Source organism: Charadrius vociferus, unplaced genomic scaffold, assembly GCF_000708025.1.
Source record: "Charadrius vociferus isolate BGI_N301 unplaced genomic scaffold, ASM70802v2 scaffold167, whole genome shotgun sequence".
Taxonomy (NCBI): domain Eukaryota; kingdom Metazoa; phylum Chordata; class Aves; order Charadriiformes; family Charadriidae; genus Charadrius; species Charadrius vociferus.
This window is the reverse complement of record NW_009649460.1, coordinates 2,241,169-2,259,605: the sequence shown is the minus strand read 5'-3', so window position 1 is coordinate 2,259,605 and position 18,437 is coordinate 2,241,169. Positions and strand designations below refer to the sequence as shown.

Sequence of the window (18,437 nt, the reverse complement as noted above, 5' to 3'; positions counted from 1 at the left end):
TTTGGGTTTTTTTTTTGGGGGTTTGTGGGGGGGGGGGGTGTTCGGTAGTGGTTTGTTTTTTTGATTTGAGGTGAGCATTGGGAGACTTGACTTCATGCCCATGTAGCAATATGGTCTAGGAAACTCCTTACACGAATCATCTAAAGCGATACTCTGCTGGTATATTGTGACTCAAACCTCCTTCATTAGCTTTGCAGTAGGTGCAGCTGTGACACAAAAGGGTGATCACATCTTACAAGACTCGCTTTTCCACTTGTACAGTAATGTAATTTTCCTCGTCTGGGTATTATTTGAGAAACTACTTATAATGGGAACACAATTGAAAAACATGTTATATCAAAACAAATCACTGAATAACTTGTATACAACCTTTGTTTTAATGCTGTGGTACTGATACATTCTGTAGTCTCATGCATAAAAGCATTTAGTAATTTGTGATTTAGAAAGATTGAAACCAAAAGTTAAACATTAAACGTAGACCTTTTCCTGAAGTTACATTGTCTTCTTTAATTTTCCTGGAATCTAGTCTAGAATTTTTATATTTGGAAGTCTAACATACTGTTTTTGCAAAAGTCTCTCCCTTTTATGAGTAATGGAGGTACTGTGTACTAGGGCCTTGCCATCTTTCAGGTGACTGAGTGTAAATCCAGATTGAATCTGTTACTGCCTCTCCTGGGGTGATGAAAATAAAACCTGGACCTGAGCTGATTTGGGGTGGAAGTGCTCGAGTATCTTCGTATGGTGCTTCAGTAACAGCAGCGTTACGGGAATGTACAGTGCAACCGCAGCAGGTTTGGTTGGCAGCCAGCAGAGTCCATGTGGGCTTACTGGTTGAGGTCTTGTGTTGTGTGGAAGTGGCTAAACTGCACCTGGATCCAAGTTGGCGTGTGAAGGGCTACAGCTGTGTTCTTGCAGGCTCCTGCACATGGTCTAATAAATCCAAACTGGATTTGTGGGGAAACTGCTCTTGTCTGTCTGCATCCATGGCTCAGTTAATCTGCAAATAGGATAAACTGCCCATAAATAATTGAGAGTTTATAGTATGCTGCATGTTCCAGATAAGAGTTAGAACATGCAGTATAAAACAAGATTTTTAGAAGTCGTCAATTATACCGAGTTCACCTTCTTGTCCTTGCTAATTGGGGCACTAGCATGCAATGCCAAAATCTAATATGATATTCTTAAAGGGAGTAGACTGCTGTTTTCAGTGAAGTTCTCAGGTGGTTATTTTGAGTCCGCTTACGCTTCAAAGCATAAGCGAACATGGATGCAAGAAACAAATGGAAGTCTCAAGGGATGCAAGTCTCTTTTCATGGCTGATTAGTAGTAATTTTTCAGAATCCATACCAACTCAAGAAAACATGAGGTAGATTTATTATGTGCTATATTCTTGTCAAACCATTGTTTTCAAATAGGAATTACTTACATGTGACCCAGTGCAGCCTGCCGTTCTGCCACACAGAATAACAGTACGTGTTGTTTTAACACTAATATGTGGCACACCAGAATCACTGATGGGAATGTGGTAGTCATATTATGTCTTTTTCAATACAACTGAAATGATAGAGCTGAGATTAATAGAATATTTGAATTTTTCAGATCAACAGTTTCTTAGTCAATGTGTTTAAAATGAATTGTACTGAACTCAGTATCCTCTTTTGCTTTCTACAGTACGTATGTAATAACTATGTTGAAGCGGCGGGATTGAGTGGTGTTAAATCACGCTATATTTTCCAGTGCATTTTTTTTTTTTGAGGATACATACATTCCTGCGGTGATCTGTTCTTGAGTGTAGTGTCTAGAAGATATTTGATACTCAGTTGTGTTAGTTTGGAGTTTGTAATTTGTTAAAATTCTAGTTTTGTTGGTCTAAAGTAATTTTTGTAGATCTAATGTAATTCTCATGAAACTAATTCTAAGAGTCTGGGTGTACTTAGCCAACATCTTCTAGAATTGTTAGAAGTGCCAATTGTTAAGTGCTTGTTTACATGAAGTTATCATAACACATTTTTAAAACTTCAAGTTCTGTTTAATGTCCCACTGAAACAAGTATCCTCACAGATTCCAGCTGTGTGAATTTCCAAAGGTTTTGACTTATACCTTTCAGTAGGCCCATGTATGAGGCCATTACAATAATTAGTGTGTTATCAGAAACCAAGATAAGCTTAAATTTTTTTTCTTACTTTGAAAACTTGAATTTCTGAGGAATTTGAATCAATTTGTAGTTGGCCAAAAGCCAATTTTTCTCCTCAACTCTTAACGCGTGTTTGAAAAACGAACTCACTTCCTAAGTGCCTTGTGAATCTGCAATGATTAATTCTTCTCATTATTTTGCTGCAAATTTTCATGACCCTCTGTGATGATTCGATCACCCACTTAGAGTTTATGCATATTCATATCTTTCCACTCCTGCCGCAGTCGTTCAAGTCTCCTTCACTGGCTGCGGTGTGTGCTTGGTGCAGTAATTGAGCTGCAGTAGATTGATTACTCTGGGGAGCTGTAAGGCCTTTAAAGGTGAAAACATATCAGTCCTGTTAATTAGGAAACAAAGCTCTGGTGGCAAGTTCAGCAGTCAAATGCTTCCAGTGTAGAAATGAGGAAAGGTATGATTTGTTCCTCTCCATGAACCCTGTTTACTTTTTTTATATTTGAATTAGATCTGTATTTGCTGTAATAGGCTTGTGCAGAAGATAGCATATCTTGTATGATTGCATGGTGTTGGTATTTTGAAACAAAAAGAACTTTGTTTAATATTGATTGTAATTATTAGCTGTTGTTAATCACCTCTTTAATTATACATTATTTTAGGCATTACTTGACCTATAAAGTTAAATGAGAGATGAAAAATGGAATCATTGATTGTAAACTTTAACCAAAAACATTTATATCATTCACTTTTTCAGGCCTGAATGTCAGTCTTTTCTTTAAATTAAAACAATAGATTTCCAGAAATCATAATAAAACCTGGGGCCTCTCCTTTCTACTATTAAGATGTCTATTGCCTATCGTGTGCAAGATTAATTAAAGAGAATACGTTCTTAAAATTAGGTGAATATTAAATGATAGCATAAGGTTTCATCCAGCAGACAGCATCCTTACATCATCATTGTAAGTACCCTGTGGTTTTATGTTGCTAAGCACTCTAATCTAGAGTGGCCTATTACAAAGATATTAAGGGTAGGGGAAACCATCTGCCACACAATCTATCCATAAGGGTCAGAAATAAATAATTTAAAAGTAATTTATATATCTTAAAAACCACTTTTTCCCTGTAATTACTGGACAACAGATTATAGAATACAGATGTTATGAAAACGCCACTGTTTTTGTAAACAGCGTGTGATCCATTGCTATGTCAGGGTAGGTTATAGGATGCTGTTGTCATACCTGTCCCTGCTGAGGTCAGGAAGAAAAGTCTCGCTGAAACAACTGCACATGAGATTGGACTCCAATTAGTGCATCTTACACCAAAGGATATCGCATTCATTGTGGGTTTTTTTTCTTCTCTATTTTAGGCATTTATTAACACTGCAAAGTCAATCTACGAGAAAATCCAGGAAGGAGTTTTTGACATTAATAATGAGGTAACTTTTAGTACTCTGAACACTTTTTGCTTGTTTGTTTGTTTAAATGTACAAAATTCACCTTCCCTAGAAGGCTGGACAGTAAAATATTTTGTCTGTTCCATTTGGATATAGAATTGTCTGCCATTGTGATAAAAATGGATTAAAATAAGTGACCCTATCCATCCATGAAGCATCACAAAATAATATAAATCCCCAAAAGAGAAGAAAATCCACTTTCATCCACTTCTCCATATGGTGTCATCTGTTTTCAAAGATAATTTTCCACTATGTAAATGGGGGACCATGTTGATATGCCAGATGCACTCCATGAGCTGTCCAGTGTGGGGAGGGATTGCTTTGAGAGTTACATAAAAGACTTTTGAAATGTTCCTGGTTTAGGTGGCTGGATTCTGTAGGGAATAAAAGATTAGCCATTTTGCCTATGCACATTACTGAAATTACAGATTATCGGGGCCTGTCACTTTGCTTGTTTGGGGCGGGGGTGGGGAGGTGGAGCAGGGAACACTTTTGTAATGCAACAGCCTAGAAAGACCTATAATGTCTCTCTTCAGTTTTTCAGTTTATTGTGCTGTTGAAAATCTTGAGCAGTTAGGAGAGAGGCTCATGACCATAGAAAAAGCAGATTCAAATTCAGTGGTAGTAAATAGAAATATTAGGATCGTATAGAAATGTTGGGATCGTGTAAGTTCTCGGTTAACATTTGTGTTGTGACTTTCCATGTAAAAAAGTTCAAATTTGATAGTGTGAAGTTTTCTGGTACCCAAGTTTTTTATCCTGCGAGTCCCTAAATATCATTGCTGAGGTGCTTAATGAAACCACATGTGGAAATCTGCACTGCCGCTCTCTGTTCTGTGTCTGTTCTGTGAATAGGTGCATTCTCTGGGACTGTCTGACGCTTCTCTTAAAGCGTGGTAGTCCTTGCAGAATTGTTCAAAGACTGGTGAAGGAATTGGCAGGGCTCAGTGAAATAGCTTCACCTCTTTCTGCTTAGTATATTTCAACATGAGAGAATGTAGACTATTAAAAATATTGCTCATATGACTTTAGAGAGGAAATAATGAGAAACCTCAGTAGTATGCAAAGTATTTGCATTAGGAAACTTGTAGCTAAATAAGACTTGAATAGAAATCCTTCAAAGACTAGTTCTGACTGGAAAGTGTCTATGTATATACAGTGTTTTGGTGAAACACTTCATAAATTAGGTTTAGTTATGAAACCTTTAATTTTCTTTAACATTTTTCCTAAAGAAGATAGATTCAGTACGAAAATATAAATTGGACAGTAATCAGTGTGTCTGAAAAAGCACGCTCATTGTATCTGTCGAGTTTCATATAGTAGCTGACTGCTTTACTGTGCCTTATGGAGCTTTGATTGCAATATGCTGTCAAGAGCCAACAGTCCGTGCTATTTATTTGGCTTTATGCCAAGTCTGGCTCCTTGATTCCTCAAGAAGTTGCTATCAGCCCAGAGGGGGCAAAACCAATGAGCCATAGGGCATGCTTTTTATTAAAGAGGAGTCAAAGAGCGAAAAGAAACCACATCAGCTGCTGTCAATACTGAGCTAGTGCCAGAAACCCCAAGGCTACTACTGTTGCAGAACAACTGCCAAGCACTATAAATCTGAGATTTACTGTGACGCAAAGTTTCCTTAAGAGCTTAATTTCTGAAGCTACTGTATTACTTTTCTCAAAGTGCTGTATTTTTAGGTAAAATCCACTTGAGGGAGTGAGGGTTAAGATATAAGTGTGATTTTGATGAATGAAAGAGCTACGCTGTGTGTGGGTTCTTGGCAAGTAGCCATGTCTTTCGGGATCATAGAAATTATTGATGACACAGAACACTCGTATGCCCTTAGCCTCTACAGCTGATTCAACACAGAAAGAAATGCTGTCTAGAGAGGAAAAGTTTTATATTAAACTATTAAAGTAATGGACGTTTTGGTGAGAGGGGAGAAGTTATACGTTCTGAGCAAATGCTGTGTATTTCTAAAGCCTTATGCCGAGTAGTGTTCAAATACAATTCTTGCTCTGTGTTTTTGCGTTAGGAGTTTACAGTACAGAGTTTAACATAGAGATAAAAGTTTAATGAGAAGGAAAGCATCCTTTAAATTATATTTAATCGCCAAGGACGTATTACTAAAAAAAATATATGAACTTTGCTGTATTTATTGCATACATTAGATCTTGCTATACTATTTTCTAAAAAAAAAACCCACCAAACAAAAAAGCTTTTCAAGTCTATTTGTGTTGTAAAATAATTACACTGTGTATTAAACTTCATTTCAGGCAAATGGCATAAAAATTGGCCCTCAACATGCTGCTACTAACGCAACACTTGCAGGCAATCAGGGAGGACAACAAGCTGGAGGCGGCTGCTGTTGAGCCCGTTTTTACTTTCTAGCTGCCTGGATGGGGCCTACTAACTTGTTTGTTCACCCTTCCCTCCCCCCGCCCCGCTCGCCTCCACTTCGATTCAACTGAGACATGAAACTTGTAAGTTGGTTTCCTGTTGCAGAAGAAGACTTTATCCTTCAAATTCTTGTATAACTTTGAATAAATGGTTAATGTTCACTTAAAGACAGATTTTGGAGATTGTATTCATATCTATTTACATTTGATTTCTAGGTCAATTGATGTGATTATTTTTGTTAAATGTTGTCTTGTGCCCTTGACTACGAACTGAATTGTATTAAACACTACAAAGTCATCTGAGTATTTTAATCAGTTTGTGTAGTTAGGTTTCCCAGCTCCTGCGGTTACCTAATGTTTAATATTGTAGAGCTGTCCTCAAGTTTTTTGTCAATTTTCAAGGCTATAAAGAGAAGCGGAAGGACTCTTTTAATTCTGTATTTATCACTTTCTGTATATATAGTTTAATAACCTGCTTGGGTGTACTTGCCAAGCTAGAATTCTTTAATGCATTTGCATAAATTCTATACTACTTAGAGCTTGAAAACTACAGAAGCATTAATAGAAATTGCTTGGACGCTAAATTTTAAGCCTTTTTGACATTGTTAGCATGTTCATCCTCCCCTGTCATTATCCTGAAGTCCAAGAGAAATGCTTAATGTATATTACTAGAGGCTACATACGTGCTATCTATTTTAATGCCAAATGTTTGCTGTTTGTCCACAATTTCCACAGCACCTCTTCAGAAATGGATTAGCTGTTTGCCTTAACGAATACTGTAGGTAAAAACAGAGTATGAATGAAAAGTAGAGGAGGAGTTGATAAATTTAAAATGGCACATTATAAAAACGTTACTCTTTTCTTAATGTTATTTTCTTGTTTACCACTTGATTTCTAGGTATATTTTTCATGCAAGGACAGTTTTTTCAACCTAAATGTACAGTGGTTGTGTAAAGTTTTCTTTTAGTGACAACTTGTAATCCTAAATATATGGTAAGCATCTTGTCTATTGTGAAGAGGGTGTGAAAATAAAATCTGCCAGTTTGGAAATCTTGATGAAAATCAAAACTAGAAATGCTTTGGTACTTATTACAGTGGTGGTTGCGGGGGGCGGGCGGATGTTTTGCCTCAAGTGAAAGGGTTGCAACAGTGCAAAACAAAATCCTGTGTTTAAGTGGTTATTTGTTCAAGTACAGAATATTAATGTCACTTTTCCTACAAATAAGGAAACAACTGAATTTCCACTTCATCCTATTTATATAAATTGCAGATAAAAGGGTGACTCTAATGCTAGGCTGTGCTTCATGTACCTTAAAAAATAAAAAAAAAATTAAAAAAAAGGGAAGGGGGACACACAAGGAGAATGGCTGCAAAACTTTTGTCTTACTGGACCAATACTGACTGCAACACAGCACTGGGGGACATGGATCCTCATGTCATCCACTCTTATTGTCAGAACTTTAACATCAGAAGTGAATACACTTCAGCCTGACAGGTGTAACACAGCAGTGGTTCTGAGATTAAATAAAGTTTAAAAAAATCTGTGGAACCTTTTTTTTGTGTGTCTGGGGGAAGGGACAACTCAAGGATTTATGTTAGTTGCCAACTTCAAATCTGCCTTATACATTCAGAAGCATTATAAGCAATGTAATCTAATAATTTTCAACAGTTTGAATTCATGAGAGGCTACTCCATTTACATACTTTCAACTGTTAACTAGTTTTTATGTTTAAATTTATAAAACACAAACACTTACTACTTCAGTTGAAGTTTGGAAATTGTGTTGCATGACAGTAAAACCATAGGACTGAATAGTATTGATGCTGAGGGAAGAATGGCTTATAGAAACTAGATGGTCACAGGAAGGAATGAATGAACAGGAGTACTTGCTTGAATTAACTGGTTGAGGATTTTTTGAAACTGGCAATGTTGCAGAACTCAGTTGCTTGAGATGAGATGGAAGAAAGAAGGCATCTTCTGTAGCAGCCTCAGCTACCCTACGAATGGGAGTAAATTTCTCTTATCCATAAAAATTGCCCCTGTTAAAGGGAGCAGAAGGGGGAATTTGTACCCTATCCTGAGAAGCACACAAATGCACGCTCTTTTAAGTGGTGATGATTTACACAGCTAAAGTTTCTGACAGCCGCTCATTTTCTGGAAGCATGGAAGAGGTGTAGAGTTGACCAGGAATCTAGGGCTGCTACAGCAAAGAGCCACTGGTGCTTTTTTTGGGGGGTGAGGTGCAGGGGGAATGTGCTGTGGCTTACTATAATCATGTGTACATACCAGGTTGATTTTTTTTTTTTTGGGGGGGTGGGGTGGGGTTTTTTGATTGTTTGGTTTGTTTTTTGGTTGGGTTTTTTTTGTTTTTAATTCTGCTGGTTGGTGCTGGCTTACATGCCAGTCTTATGCTGTGTATTATGTTAAGAATCTGGTACTTTTGGAGAGGAGCTAGAGCAAAACTGAAGTTTCCTTGCATTCTGCCTGACTTTTTGTCACAAGCTTTGTGCATATGTAATCCTTTTGTTGCCAGTTAGAAATCTGTGTATTTTTGTTGGTTTTTGAGAAGCCCCTGATCCTATTTTATCCTATCAGAATTTGAAAATTTTTAGCACAGAACCTAGCAGCACGGTTTACTTCTAGAGCACGTGCTTTACAAGGTTATTCTTTCACAGGCTTCAGTTTTACATGTACATGAGCAACTGAGAACTTGCTGAGCTTCCACGTTGAATTCCAGTTGGTTTTATTGGCTACATTTTCATAACCAAAGAATTAAAATATTTAATTGCTCTCCAGCAACTTGCACAGCTGTTATATGTAATGTAAGACTACTATTGATACTGAAAAATCATACCGCTGTGCAGTTTCCCTGTACTTCCACATTAGCATATGGTAAAAAGCATAGTTAACTTACAAAAGAGTATATTTGGAGTGACAAATCCTCCAAGCACGATTTTAAGACTTGTCTCTCTTATTTCTATTTAAAATGAGAAGCTCCAGGAATTTTGGCAGTCATTTAAGAAAGATTAACACTCCCCCTCACTCTTATACCTGTGTGTTTCTGTTGACTTCAATCATTCTGATATATTCTTGTGCAAGATCAGACTCAGCAGTGACTTAAGGTAAATGACTGCCAAAACACTTATTGATAAGCTGAAACAAGGAGAGGTTGTCTGAAGCCCCTGGCAGGCAGCGAGGGCTCTGTTCCCTGCTCCAGAGATGTTTCCTTTTTGCTGTGTAACGCTTTCTGTAATGGGAAGTTCATTGTGGTGTTGACTAGTTAAAGAGCCTTCAACCACTATATTTCTGTATTGGTGGGGCTAGTAGGGCACAGATTAGTTTTAGGTGACGAGGCATACATTTAAGTTGGGAAAGCTTTTTTTCTGCCTTAAGAGTTTACCTGGGAGTGTTTGAGCACTAAATCTGGTCTTGGGAAGAAAAGCAAAGCTCTTATCAGGCTCTAAGTTACAGTTAAAGCTGAATCTGAGTGGAAAAAAAAAAAAAAGTGTATTCAAATAAACTTAGAAATACCAGAAGACAATTTTCTGCATTAAAGGATATTTTTTTTTTTTTAAAAGTAATCATTCTAAATGAGGGCACCCCAACATGCCTGCGTTTTTCTCAAAGCTATTACCAGTGGGGTAGCGGTTTTGTAAACACTGAGCAATTCCTCTTGATGGACTATTCTTTTGACACTACGGATTGTCCTACAGCTTTCTTCTAAGTTGTTTGGTTGGATTTTTTTCCCCCTCCTAAATCAAGTTTCTCTTGTATATTATCTCTTTTTTGTCTTGTCTGTTCTGGTATTCTTTCATGCAAACTGTGAGCAAACTGCTGCTCTCCCTCTTCACCGCTCCATGTGTATTACACCTACACTTACGGGAACTTGCCCTGTATGGGGCATTTGCTTTGGGGATGGAAGGGGTGGGCAGGGGGAAGTGGGATCGGCTATCTTGCTGCATCATATAAAATCGGGAGGGAGGTACTGCATGCATTCTGTTACTTGTTACGCATGCTGTGTGTACTGGTTTGCATGTGTGGGGGATATAATTTGCTTATTCCTCTCCCACTATTGCATGGGAGGAGATAGGGGAGAAGGTGGAAGACTATTGGGTTTTATTTAGGTATCTTAACTTTGCTGGTATCGTACTTACGATTTGTCTGTACTTAATGTCCTTCCCCCTAGAATCTCTGGGTTTTCTTCTGCCGTATTACTGCAGTGTAACTTTAACAGTATGCAGTGGTGATTTATTTTAATATGGTACTGAAATCTCCATTTGTAAATAATCCAGGCTGCTGCTGTGTAAGTAGCTGATGAAATGTCTTTACTGGGTCTGCTGCCTATGAAAGAAACCACAACATTAGGCAATAAAAACTACTAACAGAATGTTACGAAACCAAGACCATGACAAAAAAGCAGCATGTTGTGGATCTATCATTTTTATTCTTGGGACAGATTTTATTATTTTTGGAACTATTACAAGATTTATGTTAAATATTGTGGATGATAAGAGGAAACAGACTCTTGGCAAACATGGAAAACCAATTACAGCATATTACCCTATTCCCCTTCCAATAAAGGAGGGGCTAAGCTAAAAGTTTATTCTTTGCTTAGCAGCTGGAGGAGGAGGGGAAGAAAAAAAAGAAGTGTTCCTGCTTCAGGATTGGCTTGAGGAAAAAGATTGTTGCTGTAGCAATCTTACCGCAGGCAATCCAGGCTGGAGAAGGCAAAACCAGCGTGCTCTGGTTGGTTTTACCCCAGTCTAAAGAAATACACTATTGTTTTAGGAGCATTGATTAAAGAAATCGCTATTCTATATACTATCAGGTATACTGTTCACTTTAAAATAAATTTTCAAAAGTTGTGTTTGGTTGCAACCTTCAATACTGCAACTCTCCCTGTCGTGGCTATGAGTATTTCCGAAAATTTGTTTTAACAAATTAACAGCTATTTAACAAATAAACTGGAAGGGGTATCTGATACTCAGACACAGCATTTAACTGCTACCTCCTATGGCTCTGTGTGACGTAGAGTTGAAATTAGGTGTAGGAAAAACCCACTCAGAAGTTTATTTAGAAGCCAGTCTACTGTACATCCATTGGAACTCTGATCCCAAGTTACAGTTCCTGTAAAATTGTCCATGGCAGTGTGAATGTAGATGAATCTGTGTATCAGCATGTTTTGTGTGTTTGTTTCCCGCCCCCCCTCAGCATAGTTATGATTTTTAAAATTCCTTCTTTAAAGAGTCAGAGATATAAATGTTTATGTTGGGCAGAATCTTGTTGATGGTTGGGACTACGGTACATGTGGTGTAAATCATAGCAGGATCTAATTAGCCTTTCTTACTTAAGCCAAGCCCAGTAACATGTATCAGGCTAACTGGAAACTGATTGTTTACTTTTCCCGAGTTAGTCATAAAATACTGGGAGGCAAGAAAATCCCTAAGTGTGAGGACAGCTCAAAAGAGACCAAAGTACACTTGTAACAATTGTCAATTTAATGTTGTCCAAGTTAAAATAGTAATGTAAACAGGACGTATTCTGATTATGGCTTGGGAAAATATTTTCAGATGCAGGAAATGTCTGAAGTAATGTGACTTACAGGACAGTTAAATAGCAAGGGTGCTCAGAAGGCAAAACCCCATGGGGTTGCTCGCTTTCTCCCATGGAGATGATGCGGGGAGAGGCTGTCCCTGCAGCGAGCGCTACCCAGCAGCTGAACACTGCCACCTACGTCTGGGAAGGTGTTGCTGCTCGAGAACCGGAGCACTGTGACAAAGGCACTTTTAAATTTGGACACCCAATAATTGCCAGGTGCACAATGGCAACGCTAAGGCCAGAGCTGAGGCAGTGTCCAGAATCTGAAGACACATATGTGTGGTTTAAGGAGGAGAAACGGGAACAGAAACAGCGGCAGGAGGGCATGGGACAAATTAACTTGTCAAGTGCTGGCTCAAAAACTACCTGAATCCACATACACCATCTGTCTGGGATTGTTGTATACAAATGCAGCAAAGCTTTGTCTTGAGTGTAGTTGGAAGCAGATTTTTTTTTTTCCCATTTTTTCTGTCACATTTTAATTTGTGAGAATGACTGGACTTTACTCCTGGGTTGCTGGTTAGGTTCATGTCAAAAGTACTTAAGATGGAGAATATCGGAACAAAAAAAGTTTGTTTCTGGTGTCCTTCAGAGTTCATCCAGCCAATTCTAAGCAAAGCATTACTGATGGACCTAAACTAACTGATCACCAGTGAAGGTCTCTCAGTCATCAGTGGTGTACAAAAATCCAGCGGGCAGGCTGTGGTGATTTTCCTTGCCTTGTGTTGTTCAACTCTGATCTCACAAGTAAAATGTTCCCATACAGAAACTAAAATGCTTGTGGTGTCTCCCATAGCTGTTGCTATGAAGCAGAAATGAAGTTTGTGAAGTAAAATATGTGCAATATCGTAATCCTGTCTGAGATGTCTTTCTATAAAACCATGTAACTTCAGAGAAGAGGGCATCCTGACCACTGAAGGAAGTCTAACGTATGTTATGTCACAGAACTGGCCTGCAGGACATTGTGCATCATAAATTAATACTTTGACATTTTCTCTGGGTTCCTATTCAGGTCTGAGTCCAGTTTCCAAAGCTCCGTGTCTTTTTTCTTGTATGTTTCTTCACATCTTCTCTTCCTTTTTGCTACTTCTCCCAATTTTTCCTTTCCTAGCTGGAGTTTGGGGGTGTGTGTCTGTTTAGGGGGAACAATTCAAGAAAAGGAGCAGTGTATTTACAGTTCCCTACTCTTCTGCAAGACCTTTATTAACTGTCACTGCTAAAAAAATCTTTAGTTTGTCTACTTTGGATGAAGTGATGTTGGTGTATAACAATGCCACAACATACATAGTTGCTCATAGAGTCACCTGTTTAACTGTTGAGGACCCGGGAGAAATACAGGGCACACAGGGAAGAGTACTGAGCTGTGCCTTGCGAAGACACGCAGCAGAAGGCTGGATGACCAGATCTGGTGGTGTGAACCCTGGGCACGGAGCTCTAGGTGGTTCACAAGGGTGAAGGTTTGCCTTACTGACGGGCCTGCATGGAGGCTGCTAAATCCTCTCTCCTAGGTCATGTGCTAGCAGCAGAAGGCTTCAGTACAATCACAGAAGAAAAGTGCAGTTGCCTATTAGCAATTTTTTTGGCCAAGCACCATCCAAGTGGTGGGTTTTTTGTTTGCTTTGGGCTTTATTTTGAAGGTGTACATAACTTCATTCTGTCCTGCTGGCTTTCCACTTTAATTCAATTGCTATGCAAAGCAAAAAGCAGGTTTCCTTCAATGTCAGATGAACTCTGAAGTTCTAAAGTCATTGAGTTATTGTTGTTCACCGAATGTAAAGAGGATCTGCTCCGGGTTGCAGCAGGGGAAAAGCTGCTGCTGAAACTACTGCTCTGTGAGCCAAGGAGTAAGCTTGCTTGCTGCAGGAAGGAGGAGATCTCTCATTATCTGGGTGCTGGGAGCCAGTCTGTTAGAGCTGTCTCCTCTTCCTGCTCCACAAGGACTGAGGCGTCTCTTTGAGGTACGCAAAGCAGCAATGTGATACTCCCCAGGCTTATCAACCGCTATCAGCTGGATCTGCTGTTTGCTCCAGACTCCACCTTTGCTTGGAAAGTGCTCGCAATTCCATGAGGTAATTCTTCCTCCCAGCACTGTGGCTTGTTGCGACGACCATGTGCTCCTACTGTAAGCCAGGACAGAAAATGAAAAAAAGCCTGCCCCGGTATCCATGTGCCGCGACTTCCTCTTTCTCCATCCTGCCGGGGAAGGCCGTTGTGCCTTCCCGCTCGCCATCGTCACAGCGGTCAGTCTGGGCAGGAGGGCCAAACGCCCCAGCCCAGCCTGAGCCATCGTCCTGCCGGGGCCTGCCCGGGCCCGCCCGCTCCCCGCCACCGCCGGCCTGCCCACGGATGAGAGGTAAAAACCTGCTCGGTTGGCAGCGAGGCCTCCACCGCCGCTCTGGAGCCGATATAAATCTGCGTTATTTTGATTTAGCTCGGACTGATTAGGAACAGGTCCGGACTAACGTACCATAAACACCTATTAAACCGAAATAAATACGTCTACAGGGGGCTTAAGTTAAACGGGTGCAGCTTTGCCTGCGCTGCAGTTCCTTCTCTAAAATCAATACAATATTTTTGTGGCATTTCCAATCTGATTATGATTTTTCTCTTCCTCCCATTCATCCCTTTGCTTCATCACTTCTGTTTAATCCAAACTAATGCCAATACTCTTTTTAGAGAAGGGAATAAGTTATATTTACAATGTATATGAGAGGAAAAAAAGCAATTGACTCCGTCTAAAACATACTTACATTTCTAGCCCCGTTTACTTAAAATGCCATTCCTTTCTTTTGCTTACTTTTATAACTGTTTTGTTAGGATTGGGCCCAGTGTGCTTTCCAGAATGGAAATCCAACACCAGTTTTCCTGCCAGTTTGCACTGTCAGTATGCTTAACTTTTGTAAGCATTATTTGCTTGTGTTGAACTGTTGATTGGGGAATGGAGACATAGTGGTGCTCCAATCTTTAGTCTCTAAAGATTTGTATAGAAAGCCAATTTGGTTAACCCATCACAATGAGTTCAGAGGTGTTTACATATACCCTGATGTATGTTTAATCACAAAAGAAAACTGCACAGCTCAGCACTACTTACAGTCACTGGTCTGAAGAAGTGTGATCATCTGGAACAGCAGAGACATGCTGTAATTGAAGCACACCAGCACAACTGTGTAAGCAAAGCATCACAGCACCTTTCTCCCATTATGCTTAGCATATTCACTGGTCATGAGCATTAACTCAGATTTTCTGAATGTATTGCTGTCTCCAGCCATGAGCGAGAGAGGACTGTTGCTATTATTCTATTTTATTATTATTACTATACCATTTTTTTTGAGCAGGTCAGAATTTGTTAACATGAAGGAAACATTAATCTATCTTCATATATGAACCAGTAATATGCACTTGCAGCCCAGAAAACCAACCGTATCCTGGGCTGCATCAAAAGAAACGTGGCCAGCAGGGCGAGGGAGGGGATTGTACCCCTCTACTCTGCTCTGGTGAGACCCCGCCTGGAGTACTGCGTCCAGCTCTGGAGCCCTCAGCACAGGAAAGACATGGACCTGTTGGAACAGGTCCAGAGGAGGGCCACAAAGATGATCCGAGGGCTGGAGCACCTCTGCTATGAAGACAGGCTGAGACAGTTGGGGCTGTTCAGCATGGAGAAGAGAAGGCTCCAGGGAGACCTTATTGCAGCCTTTCAGTACTTAAAGGGGACCTACAGGAAAGATGGGGACAAACTTTTTAATAGGCCCTGCTGTGATAGGAGAAGGAGTAATGGTTTTAAACGAAAATAAGGCAGATTTAGACTAGATATAGGGAAGAAGTTGTTTACGATGAGGGTGGTGAAAGACTGGCGCAGGTTGCCCAGAGAGGTGGTGGATGCCCCATCCTTGGAAACATTCCAGATCAGGTTGGACAGGACTCTGAGCATCCTGGTCTAGTTGCAGATGTCCCTGCTCATTGCATGGGAGGTTGGACTAGATAACCTTTAAAGGTTCCTTCCAGCCCAAACCATTCTATGATTCTGTTCTATCTAACAGTGGTTTGAAGGAACGGGTCCAGCGTTTCAGGCCTTACAAAGCGAGGCCGTGAGGTGTTGCTTGCCCTTGGGGGTGGAAGGGCGCCATGAAGGAGCCCAAAGCCCAGCCCAGCAAAGAAGGTTGAACCTGAGAAGGTGAGATTTATTCCCTCCCAGAGCAGGAGCGCTGGCAAGTGTGAAGAGCCCTCTCCAAACCGAAAGGAAGGGCCACAAAGTCAGGTCAGCACTTTGTATGGGGGATCCGCTTCCCTGGCATTACCATAACCATGGCAGCCGTTGGCGTGTTTAAGTCAGGTCTCTTCAGACCATTCGGGGGACTTTCCTTAAGGTTGTATTTACCCGTTCAACAAATGCTTTTTGCTCGCAGCCTCGCTAGCGGTGAGCGTTCCCCCCTTGCTACGCCAGCGCGGGGCTGCACTGTCGTGTGGGTGCGCAGAGATGTGTGACGGCAGCGGTACGATCATCCCCTGTGACCTGGGGCTGGGTTTCTTGTGGTCACTGTCGCCCTCCCCTACCCCCAGCCCCTGCAGAACTCACCTGCAGCCCATCCCAGACCCCTTCTCTGACTGGGCTCCAGCTGGAGTGTTGCTGACCTGTGTGTTGTGGTACCGAGCTAGCTCTGGGACTGGCTATTTACAGTCAAGACACAATATAGCTATTCTGCTTAGAAAAATAATAGGAAATCTGAAGGTTTTAATTTTTTTCCACTGCATTTTATTATTTATAATGCTATCTCCAAAATAATTTAAACTTCTTGCGTTAAAACGTTACTGCAGTGAAGGAAAATCACTTTCTTTCACTTTATTTTTGTACTTGGCAAAATGAAGGTGAGAAGAGAAGCAGTGAAGGTAAATATTTTGGTCTTTAAGTGGTTAGACAATTGAACTTCTATGCCTGTAAATTTTTTCACATTAGCAACAAGTAAACATTTTTCCTGTCACCTTCTTTTACTTGTGAATGCAGCAAGAATCTGTCTGGGTTGTATACCCCTGCACATGCCTTCTGTACTGATACTGGCTTTAATTTTAGTATAAACTAGACTGGCCTCATCTAGAGAAAAAACAATGTAGAGAAAATGAAAATTCCCCATAAAGTCAACTTTTCATTAATTTAAGTCTTCTGTAGATGATTCCATACTAAATGTGATGCTTAGACAGTAAAGTTTCATCTTACAAAGAAAAAAATAACATTTTCTTTTTGCTCTAAATCTTAAAACTCAATGAAGTGCTTAAAAGTTGACAGTGGGCATAGTCGGTATTTGCCTGGACAACTCCTTCAGTTTAATTTGCCTTTGGGACAGGTAGAGTACCCCACAGGCATGCCTGGACATTTGGTTCTTCTGAGCAGTTTGTCACTGAGGAGGCAGATAACTAAACTGTAAACTCAAAGTGAAACTTTTTCAGCTCTCACAGATGAGCACCTCTTCTCCTTTTTTGACCTCTCAGTGTCCCTAGTTTAGGTGGGTCTAAATAAAAGGAGAAACGTATCATATGCAATGCATACTTTTAGGTACACACTAATAGTAGGTACACATTGAAATACTATTTAATAGTAAGACAAGCAGCATCTGAAAAGCACATAAGCCTAATTGATTCCAGACACAACTGGCCTGGATTTTGTTTCCTCTTATTCCAACTTTCTGACCTTGTAAAAATTATCTTGATTGTGTTATACTAAAACAAGGCCATGATCTTGCAAAAACTACCATGTGTGCTAGTGCTGAGGAGCAGCGAGTAGAGCACTGTGTACGGAACAAATGTTGACAACGTTAGGCCCCAAGTTCGTTTGTTTTCCTTTGCTTATATCTAATCATGGTGAAGCAACAGTCTCACTTCTGCTAAAAGCGGAATCTGCGTTTTCATTTTTAAAGGAGGTGAAAAATGTATAGTAAAACTTACGATTTGAGGTGAATGATGCGTTTTAAATTCTTACAGCAGTTTAAGCTACTGGGATTTTATGGCATTTAGACTAGGAGAAGAACAGTGAGGGTTTAAAAACATGTCTCATCTGTACTTTTTCAGTACTTTGTGTGTGCGTGTAGTGGTATCTGGTTTTCAGCACATTGTTTCTACAAATTGGTAGGAAAGTTTAAGGACTTAGTAGCTTTAATGATAACCCTTACGATACTGTTTTGCCTTTGTATAAATATGTGAAAAAGACACGGGACTGCATAAAGTGTTAGATGTGCTGCTCTCTTTGGCGCTGGAGAACTTCTGAGTATAATTATATTTTCTGCTTGACGAAAATCCAAGGCCCGGGCACACTGATCCTTTCATTGCAATAACTGCTGCTGCTCCTGTGTTTGGGAATCTGTGGCTTGCGAGCCTCAAATCTCCGTGAAGAGCTGTGACAGAAAAACGTATTTCCAGCATGTTGGACTGAACAGATGATCCCTCTTTTTATTTCTCTGAAGGCTCTCCTTTTGTTTCTTTCAGGATCACGAATAAACTATGTATTTGTGCCTTTGTCAGCGAGGCTCCCATGGGGAAATCCTTGTAAGCACCGGGATTGCCTGTTTGGTTGCGAGGAGGCTTATAAAAAGCAGCTCCAGGTGGAAGTGGGCCTTTTCCTGCTCCTCCCTCCGTCCTGCTGCAATTCCCTTTCATCCAGGCCCTGAGGAGCGCCTGCCTTTCAGGCTAAGCTGCAAATCTGGGAGAGCTGTGGGCACTTGACCAAGATATTAGAATATCCACCTTTACTCCCGTCAATTTGTTGCTGTTCCAGGGGGTTTCCGTATATATAATGTAGCACATCAACTTGCGGTGGTCACGCAACAGCAAATGTAACTTAAAAAATTAAGCCCACTTC

The 18,437-nt window shown here is 40.2% G+C and overlaps 1 protein-coding gene across 1 annotated transcript in view; it reads left to right on the top strand.

Moving 5' to 3' along the window:
* The window catches only part of RAB2A (RAB2A, member RAS oncogene family), a gene marked incomplete at its 5' end in the record, with an annotated part of 22,878 nt that extends 15,815 nt beyond the window's left edge, over nt 1-7,063 (top strand). The window contains 3 exons of the mRNA XM_009889791.1: nt 3,516-3,584; nt 5,873-6,002; nt 6,048-7,063. Of these exons, the coding sequence (XP_009888093.1) occupies nt 3,516-3,584; nt 5,873-5,968 (165 nt within the window). The remainder of the gene's footprint in view (nt 1-3,515; nt 3,585-5,872; nt 6,003-6,047) is intronic.
* Between the last annotated feature and the right edge of the window lie 11,374 nt (nt 7,064-18,437).